The sequence below is a fragment of the Equus quagga genome, chromosome 6 (genome assembly GCF_021613505.1).
Source record: "Equus quagga isolate Etosha38 chromosome 6, UCLA_HA_Equagga_1.0, whole genome shotgun sequence".
In the NCBI taxonomy this organism is placed as follows: Eukaryota; Metazoa; Chordata; class Mammalia; order Perissodactyla; family Equidae; genus Equus; species Equus quagga.
In genome coordinates this window covers 86,819,834-86,835,949 of record NC_060272.1, presented here as the reverse complement: position 1 = coordinate 86,835,949, position 16,116 = coordinate 86,819,834, and the positions used below count along the sequence as shown (strand labels likewise).

The following is a 16,116-nucleotide window of genomic DNA, read 5'->3' as shown; positions in this document are numbered from 1 at the left end:
GCACGCACGCCTGGCCCCGGGGCCTGGCCTCTCACCCGCACGCACGCACGCCTGGCCCCGGGCCCTGGCCTCTCACCCGTACGCTCGCGCCCGCGAGCGGGACCCTCCCCTCCGGCGGCCTGAGGACGCCATCGGCGGAGCCGCCGCGGTCCGGCGGACTTCAGGACGCCCCGTCCCCGCCGCTCCGGCCCCACACGGGGGTCCTCGGAGGGCTCCAGCCCCCGGGCACCGGCAGGGGCGTCCCGGTTGACCTGTCCAGCTGCGCCGGCACCCCGCACACCTGGCCTCTGACCACCTGCCCTCGAGGTCCGCGGCCCGCCAGGATCTCGGGCGGCCCGGGGGGTTGGTCGGGGGCGTGGTGTGTGTGTGTCCGGCTGCGCGCACACGACGCTCCCGGCTCGCCCCTCCCCCGCCTGGCGGCGCGCGGCCTACTGGGAAGCGTAGTCCCGGGCGCCGGCCCGCGGAGCAGCCCCGCCCGGACTTGTTTATCTCCCAGCAGCGGTAGGGAAGCGCGCCCGGGGCCCGCCGCCCGCCCGCGCCACCCCGCCGCCGTGACCTCCCGTCGCGGGGCGGAGGTGACCCAGCGTCATGGACGCAGCCGCGCGCCTCGGCCACTCACCAGGGTGAGGGCAGCCCTAGTGGGCTGCAGCTTCCTCTTGCTCACGGCCCGGACGGTGGCTCGGACTAAGGAAGCCGACATCCTGGCCGTCCCGGCGCCCAGGTGCCTCGGGCCGGAGCTCGGCCGCCTCAGCCTCTCTCCATGGACACGGCGGGCGCATTGACGCCACAAGCCCCGGCGCACGGCCCCAGGCCCCGCCCCGCGCGGCCCCTCCGCCGCCATTGGGCGGGCCGCATGAGTGACGGGCGGGGCGGGGCGGGGCCGGCGCCAGGGCCGCGGGCACGTGACGCGGGCGCAGCGGCGCGGAGGAAGGTCGTCCCGGCGAGGACAGCCTCGGCGTGGCTTCGGGAGTGGGTTGCTGCAGGCGGAGCGGCCAACGGCGTGGGGACTCCGGAGGCGCGTCGCTGCATGACTGTCCCCTGGGCAAGGAGCCGCCGCTTAAGAACGTGAGGAGGCCCCCCAGCATGGGAGCTGATGCTCTCGAGGCAGGACGGTTCCGCGCGCAGCCAGCCACCTACGCTTCAGCCTTCCCTTTTGGTCCAGCTAGATGGTTTTCAAGAGCGTAGAACTACCGCAGAGAATCGTGTAATAAATAAAGATCCCCCCTCCCCCAACCGCGTGCTGTCCTACTTGGGATGTTGAAGGATGGTGCTAATGCAGTTTTCGCTTTAGATGCTGGCTTTGGATCCCTCCCCTACGATGTGACTGGGCAGCTCTGAATACTCACACTTATAACTAGTACCAGTCAATGCGCTTGATTGAACACCTGTTTGTCAGACCCTGTCGTAGCTGCTCGGTGGCCTCTGTCTCTTAATTCTGCCTATTCAGCAAATAGTCCTGAGCACCAGGCACTGTACCTGGGCGTCCACAGGAGGCCTGGTAAACGGAGGCCCGGGGAAGAGTGGGAGATGCTGGGAGGAAGGAAGCGCGGCCGGGTCAGCAGTCGGGAGAACAGGATGGCACTTTTCAAAAGTGCCAGGGGTGAAGGGAAAGAGGGAGGGGCTTGGTTCTGTGGAGCGGCGCTAGCGGGGTAGATCCTCGCTCAGTGTTTTGACGGGGAAAGAACTAATCAGTGCAACGGGTTTTCGTGGCCGCTTTATCTTTCATCCCCTAGAGTCGACAGGGTTGGATAGTTCAAAATTCCGTTAAGTAGTTAATGCAATCGCATTGACAATAAGAGAATCGTTATTTTTTCCCTAAGCCCCACTGCACACAGATACTGTAGGATTAGGAGGCGTCTTGGCTATGTCTGACTAGCTGGGTGATTTGGGATAAGTCATTTTACTTCTCATGTCCTTCCTCCTACAGATCTTGTGAAGATTAAATGAAAAGCCCTTAGAAGAGTGCATGGTACGTGGCAGCACTCAATAAACGCTAATTGTCAGCAGGTATTTAAAGATGCCATATATTGTGAAACTGTTCTGTATGATGCTGTACAACGGTGGATACATGTCACTATACATTTGTCCAAACCCACTGGATGTACCACACCAAGAATGAATCCTAAAGTAAACAAGGGGCTTTGGGGGATAATGAAGTGTCCCTGTAGATTCATCACTTGTAACACGTCCCACTCTGGTGCGTTATGTGGATAGTGGGAGAGGTTGGTGTGTGTGGATATGAGGGGGCATGTGGGAGCTCTCTGTATTTTCTACTTAAGTTTGTTGTCAACCTGAAACTGCTCCAGAAGATAAAGTTTGTTAATAGAAATGTAAAAAAGGATGCCATGTATCATTTTTATCAAGTATTGAAATAGTTATACAGTTGTGGAGCACTTTACAGGTTTCCGAGGAACCCAAGCATATCATCTCATCGCAGCCTCACAACTTTGAGCTGCGGAGGGCAGGAGTGTTAGCACGGCGATTTTACAAAGGATCCTTGAACTCAAGCCTTTTAGTCTAGTGCATTAGACAATATTTTAAAAATCTAGTCTTAAATTTTCTGAGTCAGGATCTGGTGTATATTTATACAGGCTTCTTTCCTCTATTTAATAGACACTAGTTTTTAATTGGTGAACTGTTTCGCATGTAAGTGCGAAGTCACATAATCCACCTGTCAGGGCATCAGGCACACCTAATGTTATTTGAAGCTGGCACAGCTCCAAGAGATAAACTCGTGTTAGAAGAGTTTTCATGACTATCTCAGAGAAGCAGCTGTCCTGTGGTGTCGAAATGAGGTGGGTGTGGAAACTGTTGAAGGAGATTGCAAGCTCTAACCATTTTTAGATTTCTACTAATAGCTTAAAAACATATTACTATAGGGAAATGTTCAACACTGCATTTTAGGATTTAGTTTCAGCGTTTTAGACATTTAAAAAAGTGTTTTCCTAGGAAGACCTCACTTGATCCTCACTATTCTGTGGGAAGGCAGGTATGATTTCCATTTTATAGGCAAGGAAGCAACGGCCAAGAGGTTGGGGGGACTGTCACACTCTCAGCTGGAAAGCTGGCAGAGCCAGACCCTAAGGAAGCCTAGAACTCCACTTAGTGAGAAGTGTGCTCAATTCTTGACTGCCGCTGTCCAAACAAACCTGCTTTCAAAGAAAAAAGTACCAAGTGCATCTTGACTTTCATGGGGATTTGTTAACTTCTGTGTTTTCTTGTTAACATTTTTTGCCTCTAACACTATGAACCCTACTGATCTATCTACTCAGGATTTTTTCCACTAGGGAAATATTTTTTTAACAGAACCATTTGTGAAACACCTTTCAAGATGAAAAACTGAACTTATCTCAGAACATTCTAACATCTCTAAATGTGCACATTGCTGATACTGTACATGCTGAGCAAGACACTAAAAAGTGTACATTGGGGCTATAAAAAATGGGTTTCATAGAATTGAGGTAAATCATATTTGTTCCTCAAAGAGGAAAGGAGAATCCTGGTAGTGGGGCATTTGTGGAGCTTGTTGAGAGAGAGGTGAGCCGCATTTGAAAGACAGCTGTGCCCTCAGAACTGGACGTGGCATGGAGCAGATGCACCTGCCCCCTAGCTGGGGCACTGAGAAGGGGCTGTGACCACCATCCAAGTACAGGAAGTAAAGAACCAAGGGCAAGGCATTCTCCAGGTCTGTTGTTATATACCGGTCATCATCCCACTGGTCCAGTGTGAGGGGTCAAAAATCAAACAAAAAGCCCAATACACTGGGCAGAATCTACTATAGCAATCAGAATAAAATGTAGGAAACTTTAAAATCCTTAAAAAGATATAAGAAAACATGGTTTCTATGAAAAGGAAGAAAATAAGAATAAACTAAAAGAATGAGAGGAAAGGAAGGTGAGTGAGGTAAGTTTAAGAAAATTAGAAGTGAAATGACAAAATTCATGTTAGAAACAGCAAACAGCAGAATGACACTAAAATTCAAGCCAGTCATGTGTATGGAGATTAAACTTGAGAAGTTTTCCAAGGAGAGAGATGACAGAGGAATATTGAAAAAAGACAGAAACATTTTTGAAAAAAAATTAAGAACAGAGATATTTTCTCAAATTGAAAAAAAAAATTGGGTTGGGAGATGTATTGACAACAGTCGCTGACACAAAAATGACGGGGATAAACACACACAGAAGCATCCAAGCAGAAAAATAAAACCTACAAGGGAACAAAAATTAGGCTGGCCTCAGACTTCTGCTATCATGCCAGAAGACAAAAGCATCAATAGGCTTTCCGAAGAAAGTGTGACAAGAACTGTATGCCCAGTCAAGTTGACTTTCATGCACGAAGGCAAGAGAAGAAATCAGAAAAGGAGCAGCTGAGGAAAGTCTTGTAGAGCAGTTTCAGCCCAGGGTGCGTAATTCACTTGTTAATTCGTGAGTTTGTGTTCAAACTGATTAAGGAATGATCACTAAATCTACCACAGCTTCCCAATTCTCGAGTTAATTTTGATATGATTCTTCTTTGCCTGGAATATGTCTTCAAGTAATTTGTTGAAAAGAAGGGCACATAGGTGTGTATTTTCTGAGCCCGCTCCTGTCTGGGAAGCCTTGCCCAGCAAGCTCCCTCCGCATCCCTCTTTAGGTCTTCATCCCCCTTAGTCTGTGCCTCTGACCCCCACATTCCCCGTGCGTGGTACACAGTGGTGTCAGTGATCACCGATGGCCGTGTGAGCACAAGCAGAGGGAGCAGGAGAAAAGAGGAACAGATCTGTGCTGCCCTTACTCCTTGCTCTAGCTTCCTCAGGAAATTTAGGACTCTCACTAGAAAGTAATGTGGATAAAATTACAGATTGAAATTTTGATTTTATTTCAAAATGATAAATAAACCAAGGCATAGTTCTGACCATGTACTACTTCTGAAGGGCTTGTGACGTCAGAGAAACAATTCCATGAGGGCTCCAGTCAGACTCAAAATGACGCCAACCAAACTCGTGATTGGCAGAGATAGCCTCTTTAATCTTCAGGGATGTTTAAAAGTTCTCCACCCTAATTGAATATCATAAAAAGTAAAAAGCACTTTTATTTTGTCATTTTTCCTTTGAAAATGTTTTTAGCAGCAAACAGGACTACTTGTTTTCCTTACTTCATTTTTATGAGCATAGTACTTATATGTCAACTCACTTAAAATTAGAGAGGGAAAAACACAAGCCCCTCAGTGGCACTGCTCATCCATGGAAGGCTCACATAAATAGGTACTCATGTTCGTTATCACTTCTACAAATATCAATAAAATAAAGTTTGTAAATTGTAAATACAGTAGTAGCAGTTCACACATATTTGATACGCTTTCACACAAGGATTCAGTAAACAACAATAAATATAATTTCCCCTCTTCAAAACAAAAGGGATTTATAGGGGAAAAAAGGGTTAATTCACTTGGGGTTTATCAGCACACCATTCTCAGTGTGCTTTGAAAGAATTAAAAACCATGAAATTGTATTCAGTAAACACTGGCCCATAGTTAACTTTTTTTTTTAAACCTGGCTTAAATACATACGTCATGGCTTTCCATTAAAATCCTTGAATCTATGGGGATTTGTGGTAGGTAAGATTATATTAAAATTTTTTTTCCTCATTAACAATTTCATTAAGTTAAAAAAATCTGACATTTCCCTTAAATATTAAGTTGAAGCCTGATCTACGCTGCTGTGTCCTGTGAAATGAACCTAATTTTCAAAGTGAACAGGCACGCCCGAGTGGCCACTGAGAGTGCTGCATTTCCTTCCCTCATGATTCCTGCTGGGTCCTCTTCGCTGAGGCTTTTCCCTGAGTCATATATTTACTGGAAAGGCTACCTAGAGGAGGGGAAAAAACAAAACCCAACATAAATAAAAACAAGCCTCACTTTACCACAAAAGCCATAAAATTACTTCTTATTGTTAATTATTTACAGAAACTTTTCACACTGGCATTGGTCATTTGTTTTGAATCAGTAATTAGGCTAGATATAAAAAAGTATATATGAAACATGACCTATTAAACACAAGCCTCGTCAAAATTCTTCCTAATGAAGACAAGCTGCTAGAGTGACATCATTTTAATACATGTGCATGTTCACTATCCGAGTTGGTGCAGAAGGGTCAGGTGAAGCTTTCAAAGGCTCTGCTTTGCATAAATCAGTGTCTTCATTTGCAAACACACAGACCAAATTGCAAAGAACTCTTTAGTCAGAAATAAATACCTTGTATCATTGCTCTGCAGATATGAAGCCATGAATGGTGACATTCTAGCAATAACTTACTGATATAAAAGGAAATTTATTATACTTACAGGTAAAGGATAGAAATGAAGATTACTAATTAAAACCACACCACAGAACAGTTAATAAATTTTGTTCTGGAGTCTAAAGAAATAGATCAATGAAATAAGAAAACTGAGAAATTCTTAAGTGATTATCTATAAGAGAGTAGTATATAATAAAAGTTGCATTTCAAACCAATGGGGGAAAGTATGAATTTTTTAATAACTAGTATTGTGTCAAATAAATTAATTTTGGGGAGGGAGGGAGGAGTTAGTTTCCTTCCTCACGTCATACCCTTCCTCCCTACCCAATTCCAAATGAATTACAGTATTAAATATAAGAGGGTCAAAGTATAAGAAGGAGTGAATATTTATATAATCTTGGGGTAGGGAAGAGTTTCCTCAGCACACCACCATATGCTTTACTTATGAAAAAGGCTTGCTATGCTTAGTAGAGAAAAGATGAACACCAATAGATGACTGGGGAAAGAAAAAGCAATATATGGGAGAGAAAAAATATGAGTATTGGTAATCAAAGAAATGTAAATTAAAACAAGATACCAATTTTTGATCACCAAATTGAAAGACGAGCAGAAGGAAAGGGAGGTGGGTAGAAATTTTGCTAAAAGAATATTCACAGAAAGCTTATAATAACGTAAGTATGCAAACAAATGTCTAAAACTTTTGCGATATGACTAAGTATATTAGGAACACAAGAGAATACTAGGTATGCATAGAAGGATAATTAATAACATGAAAAAAGTAGGTCATAAAACCACATGAATAGTATTTTCACAAAAACTAAAAATTAAACACATGAAAAACTACACCAATCATATATTTGGTGCTTCATTTTCCTTATCTGTAAAATGAGGGCAATAACACCTACCCCTTGGGAGCAATTGTGAAGATTAAATCAATTAATACATGTAAAGCAACCAGAACATAGAAACTACTCAATAGATGTCAACTATTATTATTACATCGACATAAAAAGATGGGAAGATTTTACTTCCAAAACCTAAACAGTTATTGTTCTACAATGGAGCAAGTATAAATGGCTTTTATTTTCATTTTGTTTAAGTATACTTTCTAAGTTTTCTAAAGCAAATATCTTAAGTATACAAATAAAAACTTATGCCCCCAAAGCAAACTTTTCAAAGCAGGGCATCTAGATAGTCAACACCGTGAAAAACGAACGACACCAGTCAGACAGAAAGCATGCACCACAGTACTGTGGTATTTATGCTACAGAACGTCTGTTGGTCTACAGGCACATATCTTTGATATTCTGAACTGCACAAAGTGTTGAGGATAAGCTATCAGAAGAAAATATAGATGGATATCTTTATGACCTCAGGTTAGGGAAGAATTTCTTAAAGATGACCCTAGAATCATGAATTACACGACCATGAAAACTAATCATGGAAAACCAATCATTTGATTATCTCAAAATATAAACTTTGGAGTAGCAAAGATAAGTGGCAGGAGTGGCAACAGACATAAGGTGAAAGACAAAGATATACTGGAGGAAGATATTTAGAATGTATATAATAATAAAGGAGCACTATTCAGAATAAATGAAGAACCCTCACAAATTAATAAGGAAATGATAATGGAACAGGAAAATGTGCAAATGATCTGAACAGGCTATTCACAGAAGAGGAACTCCAAGTGGCCAGTAAACATACAAAAGGGTGCTTAGCATCACCAGAGTCAAGAATATAGGCATTTGAACACGACTGAAGTATTGTTCCCTCATCAGATTTGCAAAAATAAACACTGCTGATAGTAGTGGCAATTATTTCAACCAATAGGATAATTTGACAATATTTAACTAAACTGAAAATGCACATATGCTATGACCTAACAAGTTGACTTCTAGGTACATGAACCCTACAGAATCTCTCAAACATGTTCTAGGATTAAGAAACTTTGTGCATTCATGTGATGGAATGCTATAAAGAAAAAACTAAATCTATATACAGCAACATATATAAATTTCAAAATAATTTTCTTAAATAGATTTGAAAAAGCAGGTTGTAGAACATTCTTATTATACAGTATGATGCGTTAAATTTAAAAATTCACCAAGGATACATATATTAAAAGACACATTTGTAACAGCTTAAAAAAGAACTGGAAGAGCACCTGAACTCATAATAATGGATGCCTCCGGGATTGAGGAGGACATGACAGAATGGGCCTGGGGATGGGAGTCAAAGGGGACTTCCACCATCTTAATCTTTTATTAAAAAAAAAAGAAAAGAAAATGTGAAAAAAATAATGCCAATTCTCTAGTAGATGGGTAGTTATTATATTATTATTTATATCTTTTTATATTTTTTGGCAAATGTTAAAAAGTCGGTTTTTTCCCTAAGAAAGGTACAGTACTAGTAGTCTTATTACTGTATCACTTAAACATGTAATTTCCCATATATAAAAATAAACCTCATCATACTTGAAGAAACTTCATATAAAAAGTTTCATACAAAAATTCACACGTAAAAACCCAAAACTACTAGAAATAAAATACGAATGAACTTTTATGTAATCTGGGGCAAGAACATGAAATTCATAAAATTGTGTAAGCATGACTTGAAACTACCCAGAAGCTGGCTGATCAAACTACTAAACTACCCAGAAGCAGATCAAACTACTAAAACAAACAAGCAAACAAACGTCTGTAAGGCAAAAGAAATCATAAATGAGGCTGAAAGAAAAATAAAAACAAAGATGAACACTCTAATTAAAAAAATACAAAAACATAACATGAAGAAATACAAATGAAAATGTGAAAAATGTTAGTGTTCAATGATAATAATAGAGATTCAAGCAGATTGGCAAAAAGACTATCCCAGTAAAGTGAGGGTACAGGAAACAGGTTGTGAATGACTCTGGGATCGTCGCCAATCACCATTTGGCATTATTGGTATCATTGGTGAAATGTGCATACTTTTTAACCCATCAGTCTCCTAACTGGGAATTTATCTCGAGGAAATAACTAGGCAGATATGCAATATTCACTATAGTGTTTTAAACAAACAGTTGGTTTTCAAACATGTATTCTTGAGTCAACTTAACGGGACAAGTGGGCAAGGTGCTTTAAGAGAGCCGACTGCTGCGCCTCCACTTCTATCTGAATTCTTTCTGAGAACGCCTTTGTGGCCAAGACTTTGGGCTGCTTCTCGGGAATCACACCAGTTCTCCTTTCCAACTCCCCTTTCACAATTTTTCTCCTCCTACTTTATAAATGAGAAGCATTATCTCCTCACCACCCAAATCTTAGTATGGTATGTTGCCCTGGAGTGAAACAGCCCGGGGAGGCAGGGAGGCACACAAAATGCTGGTTATCTGCGATAAATGTGAATGCTTCTAATAAAAATCCAAGTGTTCAGTTTTTGTAAAATTACAGTGATAGCTGATGATCATCACAAATAATTTCTGATGATACATTACTTTATGATTTTGGTTATTCAATGAAAATATTCAGTGAAAACAACTGAGTGGCACTGTTGTAATATATCTTTGTTCCCAAACTCTTAAAAAGCATTTCTATTATTTTTAATTTACTATCATAAAGACTTCTGAGGTTTCTCAATGTTTACCAACTATAAAAACAAAAGGATTAGGAATAGAAATGATAAAGAACACTGTTTCATTCCCGCAATAGGTAGTACTGATCCAAAGATACACGAATGCATGGGGAAAAATCCCATCCATCTCATTAAATGAGGGACACTTTCAGTGAGCAAATATAAAAAGTAATTTTTAACCAAAATTTGTAAATTTATTTTGATCAATTATATTATTCTAGTAATTGTAAAAATTTAGAAGAAATGTTTACATTTGAGACTTAATAAGTGTAAAAATCCAATTTATATAAATATTTTTGTTGCAGATAAGTATGATAGGATGATCAATAAAATGCATGAAGTATATATGATAAAAATATATTATCTGAAGATAAAATTCTTAGAAGTAAAACAAAGGAATTCAAGGAAAAAGGGAAATGACGTAAAATTTCTGCAATATTTACATTTCATTTGAAACATTTAAAGCTGATTTAAAAGTTTTATTTTAAAAATGCCAATATTTACCAAAAAATGCCCAGAAATTACATGCTTTGTAATGTAACTACGATGAAACATTTAGATGTCAACTTTAAAATATACGAGGAGATAATTGGGCTTTCCACATTTTGGGGGTGAGTATGCAAGCAAAAATGTTTTGAAGACGTTGATTTACCAAATATTTGAAAACAGCTTGTCCATTAATAAAGAATGATTAAATAAATAATGGTATAGTCATATACTGGAATATCAAGAAGAGTATCAAAAAGAATGATCTATATTCACTGATAAGATCTCCCCATACTATTTAAAAAAGTACTTCTATTATTTTAAATTTACTATCATGAAAGCCACAGATTTTTTTTTTTTTTAATAATAAGTAGGCTTTAACATTCTGGTCAAGGGAAAAAAAATGGTTTAAGTCTCCGGCATCATGCGGGAGAAAAGATATCCACCAATCTCTTATAGCATCTCCAATTTTTGAGATTTCAACCCATGGGATTAAAACAGAATAAATGAAGAGATAGAGGTAGTTTCTTCTAAAAAGTTAATTTTCTTTGCAAAAAAGGGGAGGATTAAGGAATAGAAAAACAGTTTCTTGAGATTCTCATACTGAATAAACTGTTATATGTAAACCACAGTAATTAATTTAGGCATAAAAATCTGCCTTTATGATGATTTTGCAATCTCCACATACCCTTGTTTTGTTAAAAATTTCCATTACATATTTGTCAAATAAGTTAGAAGAGAGAAATCACAGCAAGGTTGGAGACTTTCTGCTAATTACAGTAACAAGGGTGGCGGTAACACACTAGGTGGTATGTGCCAGATGCTTTATGTATATGAAGTTAACTCCTACAATTGCTCTGTGAGGTGTCAGCCCCAATACTGATAAGGAAACTGAGGCACAGAGAGGTTAGATACTTTGACAGAGATGACAGCTAGTAAATGCTTGGGCTGGTTTTCAAACTCAAGTATGTCTGACTTTAAAGCTGATGTTCTTGACCATTCTCCCACTAAGTCTTCTTTATTCCTTCAAAATGAGTACACCTCCAATCAACAAAACTTACAGAACATCTAAGGCATTGTGTTAGCTGTACACATATGGGGAGAAAGGTAACAATGAAGAACAAGGCAATTCATGGAATTTTCTATCTACTCCTATCTCGTTTGGGAGTTAAGAACTACTTGTGGGGGGCCAGCCTGGTGGCGTAGTGGTTAAGTTTGTGTGCTCTGCTTTGGCAGCCTAGGGTTTGTGGGTTCAGATCCCAGGCACAGACCTACACACAACTGGTAAAGCCATGCTGTGGTGGCATCCCACATATAAAATAGAGGAAGACTGGCACAGATGTTAGCTTAGTGACAATCTTCCTCAAGCAAAAAGAGGAAGATTGGCAACAGAAGTTAACTCAGGACCAATCTTCCTCACCAAAAAAAAAAAAAAGAAGAAGAAAAGAAAAAGAAAAAAAGAAAGAACTACTTGCGGCCTAGTGGAAAGGAATGCAGGCAGGCATCAGGATTGGAAAGAGAACTTGGCGAGTGCTTACTAAAGACTGCGTCCTTTAATCATCACAGCACCCTGGGAGACAGATGTTACTACACCAATTATAGATGAGACATCTGGAGCTCTGAGAAGCTAACGTCTTGCCTAAGGTCAATACAGCTGATGTGTGAGAGCAGGGGCAGTCCACACCACCAGGTTCTTGCTAGAAAACTACTTGTGAAACTATCTGTGCAACACTATGGAAAGGAAGAGCTCTGGGGAGACAATACTATGTACAGTTGAGAAATATTTCACATTTATAACAGAAAATAATTTTGATAAATTTATCACGGAGAAATTTGACAGTCTTAACAGCTGTCCTGTACTAATTTGAATAATTTATTGGAAAGCTAGATATTAACCACCTATAAATGTTTTGTTTCTGGTATAAAGTAGACATATTTATGGTAATAATTTTTTCTGTAGTAAACTTAAGTTTTACAGTTGCTTCAAAGATTTAAAAAATCTGGAAGCCTTTTACTCAGAAGATAATTACAGAAATCCTAACTTACTGTCAATTGGTAATGCCATTTCTAGGTATATATCTAGCATCTGTATTTCCATCCCACTTAAAAAAAATTATGAAGTTATAACAAATTTTCCTTTCAAAGAGGTGTGACCTTCTCGCAGGAGCAACACTAATGATGCCGTCCAGCAGCATCAGTGTCGTCACCCCCACACTCCTCTGCTCCGCTCTCACCACAGGCAGGCACTGTTCTCAGTGCTTTGACACGATTTCTCAACATCCCTACAAGTCAGGGATGATGATGATGATGATTATTGTCCCCTTGTAACAGATGAGGAAACTGAGGCAAGTGGAGGCTAAGTAGGTTTGTCAGGATCACAAAGCTAGAAATCATGCCATGTAATCTGACTGCAGAGCTGATATTCTTAAACACTTTATCCTTGGGAAAACGAACATCTTGACTAAGCAAGGATCAGTATCTTTCCTATGTAAAATGTTCTGGAAACATCTGTTCAAGACTGAAGCTTGTAAGAGCAACACTCTTGGCTTGTTTACATATGGTAACTAAGTGACCCTCGAACTCTCAGAGGATCTGTGGGAAACTATCCCAGAAACAGCAAAGGAGTCTGCTTCTCATGCACTTTCATCTGCTGAAGCTGCTTCCAGAGGCAGCTTGTCAATCTCCTCATCCAACTTTCATGGCTGCTCTGACTGTCAATCAAATCATCTCACAGTTGGATCCATTCTCATTTCATTTCTATTTGACTTTGGGGGTTTGCCCAATGGAACTTTCCTTGTTGTTAAGTCCATACCTTCTACTGAGAACAATTACAAACCCTCCCTGGACACAGCTGCCCCTCATTTTCTCACTGAGCCTCCTGCGTCTTTACCTCTCATGGACACCATTCTCCTTTTGGGTAAGGTGGCAATTTGAAGATTGCTGTTTCTCTTTGAATCATCCAACCTCACTCTGCATACCAACCTCAACCCCCATGCCCTTTAAATTTTAATTGTAAAGATATTTCATGTCACTTCAAATGTTTTCCCCAATCACTAAAAAAAAACCCAAAATAAAAACCATCTATAAAATTCACAGATCATAAAAATCAATGCCTAGTTCTGTTTAGATTATTTTAGATACTTGAGATAATTCATCTTGGTATGGACAGAAACAGAAGTACTTGAGTAACTTAACAATTCCATTTATTTTTCTCTTGTTAACAACAATCAAAGGAGACAACCAAACAATCCTCGCCTGGAGCTTTCTTGGCTCTCCCAAGCTGAGGTCTCAGAGCCCTAGCTGATCTCAGACCAGGCTGGTGAAAGCAGGGAAGTGCTCCCTCTACCGCAGGGTGTAGGAGGCTGCTGAGGATCTGGGAGCGCTATTTCTCAATAACTGACACCTAATGGCAGAGAGAGCCTAGACTCTTCACACTCTGTAACTAACACAGGGATCTCTCCCATCTAAAAGCAAACAGGGTTTGCACATCAGCAGTAAGACACAATATGTAAAAGCTGAGCATAAAACATGTGGGCTGTTTTACATTACATACAAAAATGTCAGGTTGTATCAGTGAAGTTGTAAAATTTAAAAAACTTTTCTCATAAACTATACATTCAAGTTAAAAAGACTACACATGCTCTATTTGCCCTCCTTCAACCCTACTTTACTGAATAAGATGAGAGAGAGACGGGAGGGGAGGGGAGGGGAGGGGAGGGGGAGGGAGAGAGAGAGATTAAGCAAAGTTACTAATGGTGCCTGCAGGCCACAACTCAGAATGTTTGCATCAAGTTTATAGTTTCATTCCGTTCTTAATAAAAAAAAGCTGAAAAAGTTACTCAGTATGTTCAAATTACTTTGTTTTTTCTTTCCCTCCTCAATATTCTCCCTTCCCTTTCAGGACTCAACAGCACTCCAGAAACACCAGAAAAAGGCCTTCAGAGCCTCCTGGTTTCCCCTCCCTTTGAGCATCGGTCCACAGGCCTGGGGACCTGGTAGGGATGGGGGCCCTGGTGCTGGGCACCCACAGCTGAGGTGAGGTTGCCTACAATTCCTCTTCCAGCGTTCCTCATCGGAACTCCCTGCAATGAGGTTTTCTCCGCTCCACTCCAAATAAATGGCTTTTTGCAGTTACCAGTGATTTCTGTGTTGCCAAATCCAATGCTTAATTCTCAGTCTACGACCGCACCAGACCTATGAGCAGGAGTTCGCACAAATGGTCAATCTCTTCTCTTTGAGGCACTTTCCCTTTTGGACTCCAGGACCCAGCTCTCTTGCTGGCTCTGCTCCCTCACTGACCACTTTTTCCTGTCTCCTTTATTTATTTTCCCCGAGTCTCTAAATGCTTTTCCCTTTTCTATCTGGATTTACTGCCTAGGTGATCCCACTCAGACCAGGCCTTTATATACTATCTGTACACTGATAAGACTCAAATTTACATCTCTAGCCTGGACCTCTGCTCTCAATGCCAGGCTCATATATCCATTTGGCTACTCGGCATCTCTATTTGGGTATCTAAGAGGTCTCTTAAATGCATGTCTAAAACTCAACCTCATTTCTCCCTGCAGTCTGCTCTTCCTGAGTCTTTCCAAGCACAGGAAATTTGACCTCCGTTCTTCTAGCCAAAAATCGTAGTGTCATCTCCGATTCATTTTCTGTCATACTTTATCATCCAATCCATCAATAAATCATGTTGCAACTACCTTCAAAATATCCAGAACAGGGGCAGGCCTCACTTCCTCCACTGCTGCCACCCAAGTCTAAGCCGTCACCATCTCTCCCTGAACTGCTGCCGGAGGCTCCTCATTGGTTTGAGTCTCCTCTCTCACCTCCTCAAAGCAGCCATAATTCAAACACCACACCCTAGCTCAAAACCCTCCAACAGCTGCTCACCTCACTCAGGGGAAATCCCTGCCTACCAGTGCTCAAGGTGCTTTCTGATCCAGCCCCACCTACCTGACCTACCCTCTTCCACCCCACTCCCGTCACTCTACCCACTCCACGCAGGGATGCTGGAGGACAAAAATTGCTTTTAGTTCTGCTATAATGGTCTAACTCCAATTTCCCCTTGACTTGTCCCTTCCTTTCATCTGATTATTTGCTTAAACGTTCCTTTGTCAGAGAGGCTGCCTCTCCATCCACATTCTCTCTCCCTTTTCCTGCTTTTGCATTTCTCAGCACCTGTCGCCACATGAAATATTTAGGTATCTCTTCTGACAAAAAGAGAGAGTAAATGAGGTAGGGGCTTTGTTGTTCATGGCTGTGTCTTCAGTGTTTAGGCCCATAGCCTGTATGTAGTGGGGGGGTTTAATAAAACTTGTTAAGGGACAAATAAATGACGTAGCTGAGAGAATGGAGCTCAGGCCAAGAGCACCTTCTTTGCTTTGGTGCCCCGCAAATAGTCTCCACAAGGAGAACACACTGCTGACAAGATGGTGGTGATTTCACATCAGAAACAGAATGTGTGGAAGAAGAACTGATAATTAAAGGCTGCGGTTCCTAGGGATGGTATAAGAATCACCTGGAACACTTAAAAATACAGAGGCCCAAGTCTAACCACTGAAGGATCTCAGTTAGGAAGGGAAGGCGGGGCAGGGCAGCTGTATTTTCAAGGGTTCCCCGAGTGATTCTGATGTCGGATCCCTGTTAAAACCAGTTATTCAAAGGAAGCGTCTCAAAGGGCATGTGGTAAACAACTATGCAGTAAATAAAACAACACACATTTGTTTTTTTTAAACCCACAT

The 16,116-nt window shown here is 41.3% G+C and overlaps 2 protein-coding genes and 1 long non-coding RNA gene across 12 annotated transcripts in view; 1 reads left to right on the top strand and 2 right to left on the bottom strand.

Moving 5' to 3' along the window:
• ISCA1 (iron-sulfur cluster assembly 1) overlaps positions 1-856 on the bottom strand; it is an 11,479-nt gene extending 10,623 nt beyond the window's left edge. The window contains exon 1 of the mRNA XM_046664726.1: positions 620-856. Within this exon, the coding sequence (XP_046520682.1) occupies positions 620-841 (222 nt within the window). The 5' untranslated portion in view covers positions 842-856. The remainder of the gene's footprint in view (positions 1-619) is intronic.
• A 15-nt stretch (positions 857-871) lies between these two features.
• On the top strand, positions 872-16,111 carry LOC124241128 (uncharacterized). Of its 4 annotated transcripts, none has more exons than XR_006889112.1 (4): positions 1,008-1,204; positions 1,292-1,498; positions 1,928-1,969; positions 14,274-16,111. It is a non-coding gene; the product is annotated as an uncharacterized LOC124241128 (long non-coding RNA). The 4 variants fall into 4 exon arrangements; XR_006889111.1 differs by having other exon boundaries at positions 1,928-2,007; XR_006889109.1 differs by lacking the exon at positions 1,292-1,498 and having other exon boundaries at positions 872-1,065.
• TUT7 (terminal uridylyl transferase 7) overlaps positions 4,834-16,116 on the bottom strand; it is a 59,743-nt gene continuing 48,460 nt past the window's right edge. For all 7 annotated transcript variants that reach the window (XM_046664720.1, XM_046664718.1, XM_046664725.1 and 4 more), the window contains one exon: positions 4,834-5,845. In XM_046664720.1, the coding sequence (XP_046520676.1) occupies positions 5,778-5,845 (68 nt within the window). In that variant the 3' untranslated portion in view covers positions 4,834-5,777. The remainder of the gene's footprint in view (positions 5,846-16,116) is intronic.